The sequence below is a fragment of the Rhinatrema bivittatum genome, chromosome 1 (genome assembly GCF_901001135.1).
Source record: "Rhinatrema bivittatum chromosome 1, aRhiBiv1.1, whole genome shotgun sequence".
NCBI classification, from domain to species: domain Eukaryota; kingdom Metazoa; phylum Chordata; class Amphibia; order Gymnophiona; family Rhinatrematidae; genus Rhinatrema; species Rhinatrema bivittatum.
Window position 1 is genome coordinate 690,064,743 of NC_042615.1, and position 19,903 is coordinate 690,084,645.

Below are 19,903 nucleotides of genomic sequence, written 5' to 3' on the forward strand. Positions count from 1 at the left end.
TTCCGGAGGATGTGGTGAAGACCAGAACTGTGAAGGACTTCAAAGGGGCGTGGGATAAACACTGTGGATCCATAAAGTCAAGAGACCGCCAATGAAGAGTGGGTGACTCGCCAGAATGATGGCTACTGCCTGGAGACAATACCCTTATTCAATAAACGTACACATGCTTACTGTGACTCCAACATCGTTCTAGCTTCAACAGCAAGAGGAAATGTGGAATAAAGGATCTGCACTCACAAAGGGGGAGTTAGCTGGCTTGTTACCGCGGTTACTACCCCAAACCAATAAGCATGTTACTTCAATTTCTATGCATATACAGCATAGTTCTCTGCTTCAACGGCAGGGGAGAAGAAAAAACTGATACTACACACATCCAGCAGAGCTCTCTGCTTCAACGGCAGGGGAGAAGAAAAAAGGGTTTGCACTCACAAAGCGGGGAGTAGCTGGCTTGTCACGGCGGTTACTACCCTAAACCAAATAAGCCTGTTACTTCAATTTCTATGCATATACAGCATAGTTCTCTGCTTCAACGGCAGGGGAGAAGAAAAAAACTGATACTACACACATCCAGCAGAGCTCTCTGCTTCAACGGCAGGGGAGAAGAAAAAAGGGTTTGCACTCACAAAGCGGGGAGTAGCTGGCTTGTCACGGCGGTTACTACCCTAAACCAAATAAGCCTGTTACTTCAATTTCTATGCATATACAGCATAGTTCTCTGCTTCAACGGCAGGGGAGAAGAAAAACTGATACTACACACATCCAGCAGAGCTCTCTGCTTCAACGGCAGGGGAGAAGAAAAAAGGGTTCGCACTCACAAAGCGTGGAGTAGCTGGCTTGTTACGGCGGTTACTACCCCAAACCAAATGTGCCTGATACTTCACTTTCGATGCATATCCAGCATGGCTCTCTGCTTCAACAGCATGGGAGAAGAATAAACTGATACTTCAAGCATATCCAGCATAGCTCCCTGCTTCAACGGCAGGGGAGAAGAAAAACAACCAATAAGGGCTGTATAACATAGTCTGAGTAAAACAAATAAGCATAGGTGTAGCTTGCTTATTGCGGCGGTTACTACCCCTACTACCCCTAACTTATCAAGCTAGATATTTCACTTGGATGCAGCTCCATCACTGCTTTCTACATTAATGGTGGGGGTGGAAGGGAAATAGAACAAAGAGCTAAGAGAAACAGATAAGTATGAGAGAAAAAGTGTGTGAAGCTTGCTGGGCAGACTGGATGGGCCGTTTGGTCTTCTTCTGCCGTCATTTCTATGTTTCTATGTTTCTATATGTTTCTATGAATATGAGAGGCCACTTCAGTGGGTAATTAAACACCTTGCCCAGCTACTTTGTCTTGTTACTGACTGCTTGGGATTACTTACAAGTGCTTAGGTCCATGGCGTCCCCGTTGGATATGATTCCATGGGCATTTGCACTCATGAGACCTCTTCGGCATGCTCTGTCTAGGTGGGATCTGTTGTCAGAACAGTATCATATGCCATTGCCCCTGCTGTGAGAATCCAAGTCCAGTCTCTCTTGGTGGCTGTCTCTGTGCAGTCTGAGGAAGGGAATGGACCTGGAACTCCTGGACTGGGTGGTGGCCACCACAGATGCAAGTCTCAGGGGTTGGGGTGGTGTGCTTGGATCAGACAGCACAAAGTCTGTGGTCGCTGAGAGAAAGTCTTGTCCCATCAATCGCCTCAAGACAAAGGTGGTTCATCTGTCCCTGCAGGTTTTTCTTCCCCCTGGTCAGGGGGCGGATGGTTCACATGTCTTTGGATAATGCAAAAATGGTGGCTTACATCAACCGTCAAGGCAGGACGAAGAGTCAGCGGTAGCTTTGGAGGCACAGCATTTGTTCATGTGGGCAGAGTGCCATCTCAAGGGCGCAGTGGCCTTTCATGTTGTGGGGGCGGAAAAAATATAGGCAGATTTTTCTCAGCAGGCAACAACTGGTCCCGGGGGAGTGGGAGTTGTCCCACAAGGCTTTGGAACCACATTTGTGCCAGGTGGGGTGTCCCAGCTGGATCCCATGGCGATGCTGGTCAATGCACAGACAGGTTTTTCAGTCGCAAAAGAGAGGTCAGTTCAGTGGGTCTGGATGCTCTAGTGTGCCCTTGACCGACAGGGCTCCTTCTGTGTTTCCTTCTTGGCCTCTGGTCGATCGAATCCTGAGGTGCATCCCAGTTCTGTGGTGCTGGTAGAGCCCAAGTGGCTGCGGCATCTTTGGTTTGCAGATCTAGAGCATCTGGCGGTGGACAGGCCCCTTCGGCTGGCTCATCTGCCAAAGTTGCTATGTCAGGGTCCCATATTTTCAGATCGGCAGGATCACTTTTGTCTTGTGGCTTGGCTTTTGAGAAGCAATGGCTGCACCTGAAAAGTTATCTCCACATTTCTCCAGGCACGTCAACCTGCCACTTCCTTGGCATATGTTCGGGTCTGGAAGGCGTTTGAGACTTGTATAACCTGTCAGTGGAGGTTCCTCTTATCTTGGAATTTTTGCAACAGGGCTTGTCTAAGAGTCTAGTCTATAGATCCATTTGTGTTCAGGTATCTGTATTGGGTGCTCTTTGGGGCAATGGAGGTCCATGGTCTCTCTTCCGGATGTGGGTCATTTGTTTAAAAGGGGTCAAGAATTTGTAACCTCCGGTCCAGAAGTTACGTCCAGTTTGGAGCCTTAATCTGGTCTTGCGTATTTTGTGTGGGGCTCCGTTTGAGCCTTTGCGGAGAGCGGTGCTGAAGGACATGATTCTGAAGGCCGTTTTCCTGTTGGCCATCTGTTTGGCCAGATGGGTTTGGAGTTACAGGTTCTATCTTACAGGAATCCCTTTCTATGGATTTACATTGACGGGGGTTTCCTTGCAGACTGTCCCCCCTCCTTTTTGCCTAAGGTGGTGGTCTCCTTTCATGTTGATCAGTCAGTAAACCTTCCACCTTTCCCAGAAGTGGTCTAAGGATTCCCCGAGGGACAGGGAGGCTGCATCTTTTGGATGTGAGGAATACTGTTACGTTATCTGGAGATGACAAATAGTTTCCAGTGCTCTGATCACCTTTTTTTGACCTGTATGGGGGCAGGAAGAAGGGAGAGAAGGTCTCTAAGGCTACTATTTCCCGGTGGTTGAAGGAGGCTATTTGCACAGCCTGTATTTGTATGGACCTTAGAGCTCCAGTGGGGCTGAAGGCGCATTCCACAAGATCGTTGACCACTTCCTGGGCAGAATGGCAGCTGCTGTTGCCTCAGGAAATTTGTAGGGCGGTGGTGTGGTCCTTGCCGCATACGTTCACCAGGTATTACCGCTTGCGTGTGTGGGCATGGGAAGAAGCGTCCTTTGAGAGTGTTCTGCGTGCGAGTCTTTCAGGTTTCTGCCCAGTCCGGGGATGCTTTGGTACATCCCACTTGTCTGGACTAAACTGGGTATGTTCAGGAAAGGAAGATTGGTTCTTACCTGCTAATTTTCGTTCCTGTAATATCACAGAGCAGTCCAGACCCATTCTGCCACTACCAAAAGACTGTATTTTTTTTGGGGGGGGGGGAGGGGTTTGTCAACTGGTGGTTCAAGTTTGCTTTTTAGAGTATATGGACAGTTTTTGATCATGGTTTGGGTTTTTCAAATTTAGTGTGTTGGGCTCAAGAGGTTTTTTTGGGGGTTTTTTTTTGTTTTGTTTTGTTTTAGATAGGGTTGGAAACTCCTGTTTCCCCATTCTCCCGAGAGATGGGTTTTGGGGATCCATATTGGCTTGGGTACAGGTCAATACTGAAGAGGGTGCCGGTGGCACTCTCGGATATGTAGCAGTGCCTCAAAGTTTTGTTTCTCTGACTCCATCTGCTGGTAAGGATGCAAAACCCACTTCTCTGGACTGATCTGTGGTATTACAGGAATGAAAATTAGCAGGTAAGAACCAATCTTCCTTTATTCTCGCATGGTTTAAAAAAATGCCGACTTGTGGGAGTATGTCCTATTTTATTTTCGTGCATAAAATATACACACTTATGTTTTAAAAATAGGAAATATGTGCATTCAGTGCATAAACTTTCAGTTCACTGCATGGATTTGCGCATAAGCATACATATACACGTATGTTCTGGGCTAAAGATGTACATATCTTATAATATATGTAGGTTATAAAATACGATCCTAGATCTGTATGCAGCCATATAGGTGCATATATGCTGTTGTGCGTAGTTGTTTGAAAGCTATGCTCTTAGACGGTAACTTTTAAAACAGCCACAGGGACGCACATGTATGAACATGCCGGCTCACACTATTGCACGTGACCATTTTATAACATACACGTGTATGTGCGCACATGTATGCACATACAGCCTATTTTATATGGACGCATGCAGTTGCCACCTCCCCCCACATAAGTTGGGGGGGGAGGGATTTTGGTATATCCGCGCACCAATGCGATTACCAGTTTTCCCAGTTCTTGTCCAGTTTGCCCAGTTAAAGGATGAGACTTCCTAACCCCCCTAGTTAATTAGCCTACCTTTTACCCTATTAGTCCCAACCTTTAAAACCCCGTTAACCTCTTTAGTTCTTTTTGTTTCAGGACTTAACGTGCCATCCATGGCCGAAGTAAAGCTACATGGTAGGGGACCTTGTGCAAGTAAATACTTGCGTGCAGATTTCATTGAGGAATCTAGGAACGCCCACAATCCATCCCTTTTTTTTTTTCAAAATTTTTTGTGCACATACCAGGAGATCTGCGTGTACTCACGCACTTTAAAAAAATCCGCACGATGCACGCTGGCCCGCCATATGCGTGCATCTCCCAGCTTTGGCGCATTAAGGCTTTTAAAATTTGCCTTTTAGATTGTAAACCCTCTGGGAACAGTACCTGAATGTGTAATCCATTTTAAAGTGTCACAAAAGGCAGAATATAAAATTAAAACAAAATACTGGAGGAAGCACATGATGGTTCTCTGACAGCCAGTTGAAAGAAGTAAAGAGGAAGACAAAATGTTGAAAAAGTGAACTTGTAGAAGCATTAAGAGATTTGTTTCCAACAGGTGTTGTGTTTTAGTTTTGTTTTTTTTCTAACTTCTAATTTACTTTCACATTTGTTAGCTTGGGGGAGGTGCAAGGAGCCGTGTCTTAGCAGACGGAATGACTCGTGGGCCTGTTGTGAAATTGCCCACTGCCTGTCATGCGGCAGAAGTAAAGGCGTGGCTAGAAAGTCCAGAGGGCTTCAATGTCATTAAAATGGCATTTGATAGCACCAGTAGGTAAGTATTTATTAGCAAAACTCAGACTTGTTTTTATCACATCCTTTTCCTGTTCAGTCTGTATTCAGCATAATATTTAAAGGTGGCAAGTTAACTTGGAAAGCTATTGAAATAGACCGTGGCCTAGATTTAAGCACAGGCCTACTAGGACTGTGCCTAGAGCAGCAAAATTGGGGGGTTGGGTGTGATAAATTTCCTTCTGCCAATCCTGCTCCACACCGTCCAAAAGTGCTTCTGCTGTCACCACCCCTTCCCTGCAGACCTCTGCTCCAATGCCATTTTCCTCACCATGCAGGGACTAAGCCTGCTCTCGCTGTATTGAGAGAGTCTGTGCTGGAACAGAGGGCTATGGAAAGGGGGGAGTATGTGGGAGGGCAGTGCAGAGGTTTGGGAGGATGGCATGGCACTTGCAGTGACGGTGCCTAGGGATGTTTGCCAAATCATCACTGGTTGTCACTTGTGATAGTCAAATGAATACACTAGATGTCTCAAAGATTAGAACAGCTTCTTACAAGTATATCAAATGTACCCGTGAGAAACATGGACCATTGTCACCTGCTACGAATGCTACTATTTAATTACACTTAAAGTTTGAGAAATGTTTTTGGTAGTTGGTGTTAAGCAGCAAGTCTTATTTACCAGGAATTTATCATTTTAAATATATATATTTAGATTACTAAATTTGACCTCTACCTTTGTCCCACTGCAATTTATGGCAGTAGGAGGGGGCCTTTGGCAGGTTATGTGGGTTAGATGCTTTTTCTAAGGGTAACTTGCTGCTGACTTAATCATATGCCCTGCCTCCCTAGGCCAGTGTGTCACCTCCACAATGTGCCAGCCTGTCCTAGGTCAGTCAGCAGATTTTAGCTCCTGTACTATAGCACTGCTACCAGTCTACTGGCTGTAGTACCATCCAGGGAAGTTATGAAATAGCACACTTGCTGGGAGTAAAAGTAAATATTTGAGATTTCTATTCATGTACTAGTTTACAAAAGAGTAATTGGCCAGAGCCATGATCTTGGCTTTAAAAAATGCCAATAAAAATCTCCTCTGCATCAGTAAAGTCAAAAGTTCAGCTAAAGAATATTTGGATGCATTTCCTTGTCAACTACTGGCTCTCTAACAAGGCAGCACACATTCACCTGCTAGTGCTAAGGAACTTCTTATTCTGCTCCTCATCCAGAAATCAGTGCAAAAAAATCTTGTTAAAATACTATTTAGAATACAGGCTTTCTTATTAGAAAAGGAAGAAGAGCGAAATATAGAGGAGGGCTGGGTGTGCCTAATCTGGCCCGGTACCACGGAGCAGCCCATTTGAAAGCGGCCATAGAGTGGCATGATCCCAGACAGAGTAAACCATGGGTGCGTCTTGAGCAAGCTCTGTTGGGTAGCTTCCCTCTCACAGCGTTGTTATGGCAAACCAAGGTCTCTCGGTGTGCCAGCCTGACATTACCTGAGACTGTGGCATCCACTCTAACTGTTTGGGACCGCTGGAAGAGAACATTAGTGGGGTCACAAGGGTACTACCACAGTACTCACTTATTTTATCATAAGGAGTTTCGTCCGGCTGGCAATCCGAAAGCGTTCAAATCCTGGATAGATAAGGGTATACTTCAATGGGCGCAACTATGGTCTCCTGGGGGGTTGGCAACGTTCCCTACCCTCTGTCGACAATATCAGCTGGGGTCCGTAGATCGTTTTAGATATTTACAAGTTAGACACTTTTTTGTCAGGCATCGGATAGCAGGGGACCTTGCAAAGGGTATTACTTCGTTTGAAAGTATGTGCCGTCAAGCTCACTTGGTTACCAAACATATTTCCAATTTATATGGATTATTAAGTGATGATTTTGTGCTGTCTGCATCTCATATACAAGCTTGGCATGTGGATTTACAATGTGAACGGACTAAGGAGGAATGGCTGCGGACTTTTCACCTTCTCCGGAAGGGACTGATTTCTACCCAGCACATAGAAAATGGTTACAAGGTATTCTTCCGCTGGTATATCACTCCATGCCTTCTTCAGCGATACTCACCTAGCGCCCAGGGACTTTGCTGGAAACTTTGTCAGGAGAGAGGTACTTTCTTCCATCTCTGGTGGCAATGTGTTAAAATACAACAGCTCTGGTCATCTATATCGACTTGGATATCTACGATTTTGCATGCACGTATAGTGCTTACCCCTGCACAAGCATTACTGAATGAGGAACTCCCAGACACTTCAAGATTTTGTAACCATTTTATTAAATACGTAGTCACTGCGACCAGATGCGCTATAGCTCGTAATTGGAAGGATCCTAGAGTGCCCACATTATCAACGGTACAGACCTTGGTATTACACACACATACCTTGGGAAAGATCACGGCGTATCGCCATAAGACCATCTATAACTTTTCTAGGGTTTGGGGCCCTTATGAACGCTGGGTCAGGAACTCTGTCATTCCTTAAGGGTGGGTGCTTGTTGATCCTTAGGCTCGGGTGCGGGGCTACCTCCGTCTCTGTCTTGGGTTCACTGACTTGAATGGGTCTTCTTATCAGTTTGTGGCTGCTGTTCTACCATGGAATTCCGTATTACCCATGTCTCTTTCTGTCTTGCTGTTCATTGGCATGTTAATTGCTTACCAAGTGTCTCAATGTCTTGCATTAGCTACCTCAACAGGGAGGGGGGAGGGACGGGGTATTAGCAGGGGGATATATGACTGAAATGGCTGTTTGTTACAAAGTGTATTTACATTCTTTGTTTTATTATGGTTGCATTTTCTTATGCACTTGATGCATTTCTGTTCTGTTCTTAGCCAATAAAAGATATAAATATAAAAAAAAGAAAAGGAAGAAGAGGGTGAAAAAATAACAATTGTGTTCTTTGCAGATTTGCTCGTCTTATGAGTCTTCAGGTCAGTTTGGCTGGTCGCAACCTTTATATCCGTTTCCGGTCCCAGACTGGGGATGCCATGGGAATGAACATGATATCAAAGGTAAACAAGATTGATTTCTTCAGCACATGCATTCTTTCACAAATATCACGAGGTCCATATTCAGCTGCTCTGCGGCTCGGCAAATTCGCCAGAAACGTATTGGCTAGCTTAGCCTTTGTGTAGCCATGCTGCTGAATATATCCAGCTGTCCTAAAATTAGCTGGATGAGATATGGCTAACTTTAGGGCAGATCAACGGGACAATCGGACTTAGCCAAATAATTTATCTGGCTAATTCAGCTCCCCCAGTTACGTCCCAAAAATTATCCAGCTAGAATTTAGCCAGATAAGTTCACAAATATTCATTTAGCAAAATAACTTCTGACTTATCGGGCTAAATGCTTCTGAATATGGACTTGTACATTTTTTTACCTGGTCTTATATGGCATATGACAAATTGCAAGTGCATTGAATCCCTGCCCCAAAGAGTTTATAATCTAAGTGGGTACATGAAGCAGCTGAAGGTCTTGATCTGCCTAGGGTCATAGCCAGTGACTGGCAGGATTTGAACCAAGCCCAGTGCTCTAAGCACCTGGTGACTACATCTCTCTAATCAGTCATGTATACTGACACAAAAAGCAATCAGATTTCAAAAGACAAAATATCACAGGAAAAGCAAAACAGCCAATTGAGATACAATATAATAGATCCAAAATTTTTAAAAAATTAACTTACTGCATTATCTGTAGATTTGATAAGTGATTGTGATTTGTAGTGGCTTGTTTTTTAATGCAGTGGTTTTGTTTATAGAAAAAGTTGAGGCCTACTTTTGTGAGAGCTGCTGGTATTTTTTTTGTTGCTATCTCAAAGATTAACAAAGCACTAGAAGAACATAAGAATTTGCTATACTGTGACAGACCTAGGGTCCATCAAGCCCAGTATCCTGCCCAGTGGCCAATGGTGATCTGGCAATATCTCAAACAATAAATAGAGCCCATGCTTCTATCGCAAGGTGATAAGTAGTAGCTATTAAGTCTCCTTGATTAATAAGTGTTTTTTTACTCCAGGAACTTGTCCAGACCTTTTTTTAAACCACAGCTATACTAACTAGGGATGTGAATCGTTTTAGGACGATTAAAATTATCGTCCGATAATTTTAATATCGTCTTAAACCGTTATGGAACACAATACAATACAGATTCTAACGATTTATCATTATAAATCGTTAGAATCGTGAGCCGGCACACTAAAACCCCCTAAAACCCACCCCCGACCCTTTAAATTAAATCCCCCACCCACCCGAACCCCCCCCCAAATAACTTAAATAACCTGCGGGTCCAGCGGCGGTCCGGAACGGCAGCGGTCCGGAACGGGCTCCTGCTCTGAATCTTGTCGTCTTCAGCCGGCGCCATTTTCCAAAATGGCGCCGAAAAATGGCGGCGGCCATAGACGAAAAAGATTGGACGGCAGGAGGTCCTTCCGGACCCCCGCTGGACTTTTGGCAAGTCTCGTGGGGGTCAGGAGGCCCCCCACAAGCTGGCCAAAAGTTCCTGGAGGTCCAGCGGGGGTCAGGGAGCGATTTCCCGCCGCGAATCGTTTTCGTACGGAAAATGGCGCCGGCCATACGCGTATTTATTGTTTGAGATATTGCCAGATATAAATGGCGCCGGCCATACGCGTATTTATTGTTTGAGATATTGCCAGATATAAATGGCGCCGGCCATACGCGTATTTATTGTTTGAGATATTGCCAGATATAAATGGCGCCGGCCATACGCGTATGGCCGGCGCCATTTTCCGTACGAAAACGATTCGCGGCGGGAAATCGCTCCCTGACCCCCGCTGGACCTCCAGGAACTTTTGGCCAGCTTGTGGGGGGCCTCCTGACCCCCACGAGACTTGCCAAAAGTCCAGCGGGGGTCCGGAAGGACCTCCTGCCGTCCAATCTTTTTCGTCTATGGCCGCCGCCATTTTTCGGCGCCATTTTGGAAAATGGCGCCGGCTGAAGACGACAAGATTCAGAGCAGGAGCCCGTTCCGGACCGCTGCCGTTCCGGACCGCCGCTGGACCCGCAGGTTATTTAAGTTATTTGGGGGGGGTTTGGGGGGGGGGGGGGATTTAATTTAAAGGGTCGGGGGTGGGTTTTAGGGGGTTTTAATGTGCCGGTTTTTCGATTTTTCACGATTTTTCACGATTTTTCACGATTTTTCACGATATTTTACCCTCCCAAACGGCAACAATACGATTCCCTCCCCCTCCCAGCCGAAATCGATCGTTAAGACGATCGAGGACACGATTCACATCCCTAATACTAACTGTATTAACCACATCCTCTGGCAATGAATTCTAGAGCTTAATTGTGCCTTGAAGGGGAGAGAATTTTCTGCAGTTTACTCATTTCATGGAGTGTCCCTTATCTTTATATTGTTTGAAAGAGTAAATCAGTTTTTCCCTGTATGTACCCAGATCAGTCCAGACCATGGGTTGAGCCTACTTTCCAGCAGGTGGAGACAGACTAAAACTGAAAGGGTGACCTACATGAGGACAGAGCCTATCCTGTAACCCTTCAGTATTTCTGTCTCCAGCAGGTGCTTCAGCTCACCCTTCGGTCTCCTGATTTCGGCTAATTAGCCGGCTATCCTTCTTTCTTTGGATCAAGCAAGTACTTATTAGTTGTTGGATTGGCTCTATTTTTTTCCCATAAGCTTGGGACTTGAAAATAGCATGGCTAATTCAGCCTGCTTATCGATGGGGGGGAAAAAGACAAGTTTGCTTACTGTAAATGGTATTTTCCATAGATAGCAGGATGAATTAGCCATGCATCCCCTCCCTCCTCCCTGGACACGCTTTTCTGCTTCCCTATTCTAATGGTTCTGCCTTCTAGCTTTTTAAGTAACTGAAGCAAATGATGACGTGCTGCATGCAGGAAGTGCCACGCAGGCGCAGCACAGCAAAGCTTTATAGTCTTGGAGGAGAAATGTCCATGAGAGTATGCTATTGGTGATGTCACCCAAATAGCTAATAGCACCCATCGCATGTAAACTTCATGTAGATTAGGCTATCAGCTATGCATTTGTTTGGGTGCACATTTTAGACTCTCTAATCTCCTTATTGCATTGGGTGCTAGTCTAGAGCATCCAAACCATGTGTAAACCTGTGTGCTAAGCTGGGTGCACGTTATTGTATCGGCCTGAGAGCATTTAGTTCTACTGGGTTTCTTATCTTTTTAACAAGTTTGAAATTCACAATAGGACATTGTCTTCTATCCCTATAACTTGTTTCCTAATGTGCCAACTAATGGCAGAGAAAAACATGTGGCTTATCTTTCCTTCATCTTCTTCCCTCTAACAGGGCACAGAGCAGGCACTTGCAAGACTACAGAGAGAGTTCCCAGAACTGCAAGTGCTGGCTGTTAGTGGTAACTACTGCACAGATAAAAAACCTGCAGCTGTCAACTGGATAGAGGGAAGGGGCAAGTCTGTCGTTTGCGAAGCCACCATTCCGGCAAAGGTGGTTAAAGAAGTAAGTCACCTTTAATACGGTACCCAGACTTGCAGAGGAGAATGCCATAGGCAAACTTTGAGAAGTATTAGGTCTGCTAAGGGCCATAAGTACCAAATATGCCCTACATGAGAAATTTTAAAGTGATTATTACTAATAGTTTATGTTTCTGTTAGTTACCACTTTTCATAACATGGCAGTTATTATAGATGGTTTTTAAAGGGTAGGGTTTTGCTTTTTTCGGGGGGGGGAGGGTTTAAAGAGAGCAGGGGCATCTCTGCGGTGTACCATTATAATATCCTGTTGGTGAGTATTGGTGCATTGCACTTTCTGAGCTGCATTTCCCAGGGAGCTTCCATGAAGTGTCATTAGCAATAAACAATGATTATCAGCAGATATTGACAAAACCAGAGGTTTCCTGATACTACTTGGCATATGATAGACTGAAAGAAAGAAGGGGTTAAGGCCCAACAGTAAACTGTCTGTCTCCTCCCTGTCTTTTTTTTTTCCCCCCCAGGAATGGATCATTTTCTAGCTGAAATATTTCTCACTCAGTCCCCTGAAATTTAGCAAAAATGCTCATTTCACCCCATTCTCTTCCAGTGCTCTGGTTTATAGGAAGTTCCATATACTTTCTTCTTATGACATTTAAATCTGCATAATATTCTCACCTCCATCCAAATCTTTGTCCTCCTCCCCTGACTTCTGTCCTTGCTCTTTATTTGTTTTCTGTTCTTTTTCTGATCTGTCCTTGAATGTTTTTTTTTCTTTCATCTCTCTGCTCCCTCACTTGTCCTGTCTTCTCTTTGCCAGTTTTTATCTTGCATCCTGCCTCCTAGCCTACAAGCCATCCTGACTCTACCTAACTTGCTCTTTTCTTCTTTAATTTCTTTTTTTCTTTCTGGCCCCCTCCTCACTCCCAGTGGTGAAGAATCTCACCGGTCACATCCTGGTGTCACTTTCCTCGTCTTGCTTGCTCGCTCCAGCAGAGCATGGCTCTTCCCCCCCCCCCCAATCTTTTTAATCTCCTATCGTGGAAATCAGTGGTAGACCTAAGACCCTCCACACAGATCAGACGTGTGCACACTATATCAGGGGTGGCAAATTCCAATCTTTAAGAGCCAATAACAGCTCTGATTTTCAGGATTTTTTATGTACTTATTTACTTATATTTAGCCCACACCTTTTCATTGGTAGCTCAAGACGAGTTATGTTCAGGTACAGAAGGCTTTTTATTTTCCTGTCCCCTGAGGGCTTCCTTGGTTCATGCTGCTCTAGTTACTAGACTGCTCCTGTACTCCAATCCAAAATGAATAAGCTTGAGAAACATTTGCATGCACTACCTCTTGTATGTCAATCTGTCTCATTGTGGATATTCTAAAAAACAAACAAACTATGGCTTTGTGTACATTGCTTGGCAGCCTATCTTCTCTTTGCAACCTTTTTCTAGCACTTTTTTATTTTTATTTTTTTTATTTTGACAGTTTTTTTGGAGATCACAAATGTGTACAGTGCATAATAGTCATAGTTTACAGTGGGCTATTTAAGCATTGTGTGCCTCTAAACCATTGTTTCAGAAGTATCTAGCAAGAAGGTCCCATTTTCTACAGATATATAAAACAAAACTAGCATCAACTAAGTTTTTCTCTGCAGATGGGCAGGGGCTTCATGGTCTGCAGAGAGGAGTCTGTCCCCCTTGAAAATGGGGACTAAAATATGAAATGTTTATGGGAAAACTAACCTGTGAGAGGAAAGTGAATTAACACATCCTAAATTCTTTGCAGACAACCCATTAATAGAGGACCTTTTGGGCTTTTCCAGTGCAGCATGTGTGAACTGAGCTTAAATGGGTAGTAGGATTGAACACTATACTTGAAGGAAAAAACCCACCAGCAAAATGCAATCACACAACATATATTTATCTTGCCAGGTACTGAAAACTTCAACAGAAGCCATGGTGGAGGTTAATATAAGCAAGAACCTGGTGGGCTCTGCAATGGCAGGCAGTGTCGGTGGTAATAATGCACACGCAGCTAATATTGTGACTGCTATCTACATTGCTTGTGGACAGGTAAAGGCACCTCACTGACTTCTCAATCTCATTGTACAGTGCCAGCCGAACATTTGGTTTGCAAATGTGACTCTTGCATTTTCTTTTATTTTTAATAAAAAGGATGCGGCGCAAAACATTGCAAGCTCTAACTGCATCACTCTAATGGAGTCGACGGGTCCCACGAAAGAGGATCTGTATATCACGTGTACTATGCCCTCCATAGAAATTGGCACGATTGGTGGAGGAACGAACTTGGGTCCTCAGCAGGCCTGTTTACAGGTATGGAGCTTTCCTGATAGCAATTTTTTGTAACCTATTATCACTGAAAAACATGACTGTCATGAAATGAAGTAGATCTACAACTGTCAATGTCCATGTTCCTGGGGGCTTTTCACAGTCAAACTACATTCCCTGTACGTCCCCGGATCAGTCCAGACAGCTGGGTTTTGCCTCCCCTCCAGCAGTTGGAGACAAGTTTTTGACTGACGTTGCCCTTAAGTTGAGGTGCCACCTGCAGTCCGTCATTCTTTCTGTCTCCAGCAAATGGTGGAGGTGCAAACTCCTGCAGTCTGGGGAAAAAAAGAGACATCAAAGAAAAAAAGTAGGAGTATACAGCTCCCCAGGGAGTTGGCTAGGTCCCGGTGGGACCATCTCCCCTGGTATTTGAGGCATCCGAGCAGAGGGTCAGAGACCTTGTCACATGGGCCATCTGAAAATTGCTCTCCCTCAATGCGGCTACAAGAACTTGTGCTGTTGAACAACATGGTGACTTTTAGCACATTGAGAGGAGGCATTCATGCAGCTATGTTCAGGTCTGTGAAAGGAAACGCATGTAGATTCCAAATCCATGCATATGCTTTTCCAGCAAAAAACTCGTTTGTGTCCTGGCGATTTTCAAAGTGAAAGTCCTTGTGTGCATTCCCCTTTTGAAAAAAAATTAGAGGGTGCAAAGAGCATGGGTTACAAATATGTGCATGCTTCGTACCAGTGCAGGCAGTTTGCGAGTTGCCCCATTTTTAAAGTGTAATGCAGAACATTCTTTCTGTTGTATAGATGCTAGAAGTCCAAGGAGCGAACAGCAAGAATCCTGGAGATAATGCACGTCTCCTCGCTCAGGTCGTATGTGGAACAGTGCTGGCAGGAGAGCTGTCTCTAATGGCTGCATTAACAGCCGGGCATCTCGTGAAAAGCCACATGGACCACAATCGGTAAGAGAACAAGAAGAAAAACTCATTCTTAGGTTGTGATGGAACTTACTTTGCTTACTTACTAAGAGGGTCTTGCGTAGTAAAGACTTAACTGGGCTACTAAACTAAACGATTATCTGTATTTTTGGCAAGGGTTTCCTATTCACTATGCTCCTCCCTCCAAAATAAGGAACATGTTTAGAGCTTCAAAAGGTCTTAGTAGCCTGCGAGAAGTGGGTCTGATCTTCCTGCTTTTGAAACCAGAATCTTAGTTCTTATACTAGTTCTCTTAGGATAAGAGGATCTTATCGGTTTCCATGAATATGTAGGAGGATATACAGTATGTGGGGGATCTAGTGCCTGCTTTTTAGTAATGTAAAACCACAGGGTGGCGCATTTGAAAAATGGCTGAATCTTACTCTCTTGTTTTGGTTGTTTAGGTCTAAAACCAATCTACAAGATCTCCAAGGTACATGCACCAAGAAAGCAGCGTGATCACCAGAGCCGTTTGGATCATTGCAGAAATACATACCAAGGTCGTATTGAGGGAAATGTAAAACAGACCTGTGAACTTTGAAAGGACTATGCTTGAATGAGAAAATACTGTACCAAGAAGATAAAATTGGCCAGTGATCACAGAAGCAGCTTCTCCTAGCGACCTTTGGACAATGGGTGGACATTTGGAAATAGACGGTTTGGGATATGCACACAGTGCTCAATATTTCAAGTGCTTGGCAAAAGGATCAGCACAGTGATGCTTAATAATAGCATATTCCAGCTATTGCTGAGATGAAACACATTTTGTGTTATACTTTTTATAAATGTAAAGCAAAACTTTGATTCAGTTTCAGTTGGTTAACGAATAACGTACGTTGGAATTTCTAGTGCAAAGTTGCATCCATTTTATTTTTTTTATAATAGTTTGTTATGTGTGCTGTCTTTGTTCAGGATTCTAATTTATTCATGTAAGCTTGGGCTGGAAGAAATGTTACTCTTGAAGGACTTTAATATTTAAGTAAAGAGGTTGTCTTCTGATAGGAGCAAGCAGCAGCTCACCAGCATACACAGCAGACCTAGCTGTCTGGGCAACAGGAGGTCCCAAAGTGGGTTCAGCCTTCCATATTTTTTGTGAACATACTCAGCTGTGATGGCAAAGGAAGGAGCTTTCCTTACGTACCTGTGTCCTCTCTCCGACTCTTGCTGCAGTACTGTTTGGGTAATTCTTAAAATAGCAGTTATGGCTGAGAGAATTTGCTACTGGTAGCAAGATTGTGTGTGTGTATATATGTGTGTGATTAATTTCTAAACAAATGTAGCCATTCTTGAAGGCCCATAGCGGTTTAGACTGGAGCTTTTTGTTCCAGTCATGGTCCATTTCTCTGAGTGGGGGGGAGAATTAAGCAACAGCGCGCAAACAGTGTCTGCATGAAGTTTGAGCTGGGTGTAGGACACATGCAGATTGGCTGAAAGTAGGAGCAGGAATTTGTTCATCTGTGATGCCCAGCTATTTGCTTCATATAAAATGACTTGAAAAGCTAAGCAAATACAAGTTTCATAATTACTATAGAATAAAATCTATATTTTAACATCTTCTGGATCCTTTTAAACACATTCCCTCTTCTAAGCAAAATTGCATTCATTTTTACAAAACAATCCATTGTGAGACATTGAATTTATTTGAATGCCAAGGCTTAGCTAATACTGTCCATAATGTATTTAACTGCTATAAAACTCTCTCTTCTTAGTTATCCCCAGGAATTCTCCCTGGCATTGTGTGGTGGATGAGACTTAGATGTTAGAACAACTCAATCTCACCTGACTAGCCACATATAGTAGCCTCATGACCCGTCCATATAAAAGTACTGACAGGCAGATGTTAGATGGCAGGATTTGTCCAGTCCTGCTATCTGCTAGAATCACACTGAAAGCATGATCAGACATTGGCCTGTCCTTGGTCTCCATAAGTGTGCTGCAGATTGTGGGAATGGAGACGGGGTAGGTAATTCCACAGGGGGATGTGAGCATTGATGGTGATGAAGGCTAGTACCGGTAGTTGCATTTGAACGTTGGTGTTATGTATGGTTTAATATAAAACACGTTTGCTTTCAGAGGTCACACGTTCATACATTCATTCTAATTAGTTGGGATGAATGAGCAGCCATGAAAAGATGTTATGTTGCTTTAGGATAGGGTTTTTCTCCCCCTCCCCCCCCCCCCCCTTCCTTCATGATTCTAGTAAACATTCCTGCAGGTTTTGTTTTTCTTTTTAACATAGAGATTGCACAAGTTAAGAAAACTAGAATATTTTAATTAAGGTTCACGCAACTAATTTACACAAAGCTGTTGGGAGATGTTTTAGCAGCCATAAAAATTGCACTTTTTTTGTAAACTTACAAGCGTTGTGGCATAGTTTCAGTCTTAATAAGGTTTGGCAATGTTGCCAACCTGGGGCAGTTTAGGTGCTCTGTGAAGCTGAAATGGTGACTGTGAGCAGGAGCATTTGTCTCTGTGCCCTGCCATGCAGAGGGACCCTGGCTTAGATTCCCAGCTCGGGTTATATCCGCTCCTTGGATGGGCCGGGGCTGCTGCGGAGGCAGTGTTCACAGCCCCTGGGGGGGGGGGGGGGGGGGGGAGGGTAGAAGGTTTCCCAGTCGTCGAGCTGTGAAGACACTAGTGGGCCCACGAAAGGAGCCCTAGTGCATGACCTCTGGCCAAGGACTGTTGCTGTGGGAGGGGGAATCCCTGGGGATTTGTAAATGAAAGCTTATGGTGCCATATCCCAGTTCCAGTTGAGCTGGAAGCACAAAGGAGCAGAGGGAAAATGCAGTATCAAAAACAACAACAAAAATAAACACATGTCTGTGTGTCTAGGTGTGTGTGTGTGTGTGTGTATATATCTTTATTGCCTAATATAGCAAGTGGATTTCTGCCACTCCGGGCTACATACACAACGTGTATCATGCCATAATTATTGTTGCATTCAAGGTTCCCTGGCCATCGTTCTGGTTTGAGAAATAGCATACTGATCACATCCTTCCACAAGAATGGTTATAAAGAAGTCCGTGGTAGGTAGGGAAACGTAAACATGCAGTCCTTAATAGATAATGGACCTAAGATATTCTGGTCCATTGGCTAATCGTGCCTTTGCATAGACTTATAGAATAGGAGAATATACTTCCCCCATGCATCACTGCTGTACCAGAATTTTGCTTAGTTCATTTGGTATCTCACAAGACTAAGGACTTCTTCAGTAGCTGGACACAGACTCAGAGCTTTGGCTGGGGAGCCTCTGTTAAGTACTTACTATTTTTTTTTTGTAATTATACACTAGTTTTCATTTTAAATTAATTTTGTTGAAACTTGAGGTTTCTAGGTACATGGTGTCACTAAAAAAAAAAAAAAAAGAGCACCCTCACTATGCCAAATTATAGACTTAATCTGAATATTTATCTTCTGCCAGTATTCACAAAGCAGTTCCTCTTCATGAATACCACATTGAGTTGCTCCGTTTATGACTATTGAGCCATGGTTCATTGTTTATGAAAGGTTAATACTGACAGAGCAGTGAGTGTTTGATCAATATTTATACTGGTGAATGTAACTGACATTGTCTTGCACAGATTGCATTTTGTTCTGGTGTTTTTCAGTTTCATTAAATGATGGAAAATAAGTGTCCTGTTTTTTTTATTTTTTATTTCCACTATGATCTGTCAGAGCAAATGCAGAGAAATACATAGAAGGACAAAACAGTTTGAGGTCAATATTCAGAAGCCATTTAGATGGATAACTGAAGTTGCAAGATGGATTTCGACTTAATGGTTACGTGTCTAATTGCACCTTATAGGAGGGGGGGGTAGGGTGTGAATGTTTGATGTCTGTGGTATGAATGAATCTTGGTTGTGGAGTGGGGGTGGGTGGGTATGGTTTCTAATGTAAAAGGGGCTTTGGTGTTCTTACTGTTAATGACACTGTTCTGGTTTGCTACTGTTTGAGTTTGCTGTTTGATGCCTCTGATGGCTGCCTTCCCTGTTAATAAAAGTATTTTGACAAAAAAAAAAAAAAAGTAGGGGGCCTTCCAGCAGGGGGTGGGGAAGTTTCTGGGTGGAGCAAAGTTAGCCATAGAAGTTATACAGCTAACTCTCTAATATTCAGAGGTAGCTGCTTAACTTATGTGGCTAACTCTGGTCTGTAGTAGGGCTGGCCTACAGTTGGCCAGATATACCTATCCAGCTACCTTTTAAGATAGCTGGGGATATTAAGTGGCACAATCATGCTGCTGAATATCCCCCTTAAATTAGCTGGATCTGGTTAACTTAAGTAGCCTCTTCAGCTGAATATCAGCCCCTTCGTTTTTGGAGGTCTGGTAATGCCACAACTTTCTCATGGTCATTCTCTCAGCTTAACATACAAGTTTGTTTTTCTATATGCTATCAAATGGTTTAAGAAATCCAGCCCCCTGATTACAAAGGTCATTTTTTTTTTTTTGTGGCAATAAAAGCCACCATTTATGTTTAATCTGTTTTTATTTATAGGTCACAATAAACATCAAAATTAAACATCAGATCCTACTAGATTCTTCAACATACTAGCTTGTCATTCTCAGCTCTTCTGTAGACTCGTTTTCATGGTCCCCAAGCAGGATATTCAGTGATCATACATGATATGCATTTGTGTAAGAATTAGGTTAGTTTGCATATTTTTGTTCCTTTGAAAATTGGACCTTGTTTTTAGGTCCATGAGCACTGGAGCTGAGAACCCCCTCCCCCCCACTCATGTCTGATTTTAGGAAGACATTTTTCAAAGTGCTAATGAAATTCCTCAAGAAATTGAGATAGCAGGCAATGGCTTATAGATTGATACTTGGTTAAAAGACAGGAACCAAAGTAGGTCTAAACCATCCTTTTTCTAAATGGAGACAGGTGAACAGTGGCATGCCCAGGGATTGGTACTGTGCTCTGTGCTGTTCTTAATATATTCATTAATGATCTGCAACTTATAGTAACGAGCAAGGTGATCACA

At 43.6% G+C, this 19,903-nt stretch overlaps 1 protein-coding gene across 1 annotated transcript; it reads left to right on the forward strand.

Moving 5' to 3' along the window:
• The first annotated feature begins 5,038 nt into the window (after positions 1 to 5,038).
• LOC115075018 (3-hydroxy-3-methylglutaryl-coenzyme A reductase-like) lies at positions 5,039 to 18,362 on the forward strand. Its single transcript, XM_029575105.1, has 7 exons — positions 5,039 to 5,229; positions 8,099 to 8,204; positions 11,495 to 11,665; positions 13,575 to 13,715; positions 13,818 to 13,976; positions 14,751 to 14,905; positions 15,325 to 18,362. Exons 1-7 carry the CDS (start codon positions 5,111 to 5,113, stop codon positions 15,377 to 15,379), a joined length of 906 nt encoding a protein of 301 aa, XP_029430965.1. The 5' UTR covers positions 5,039 to 5,110; the 3' UTR covers positions 15,380 to 18,362.
• Positions 18,363 to 19,903: the final 1,541 nt, after the last annotated feature.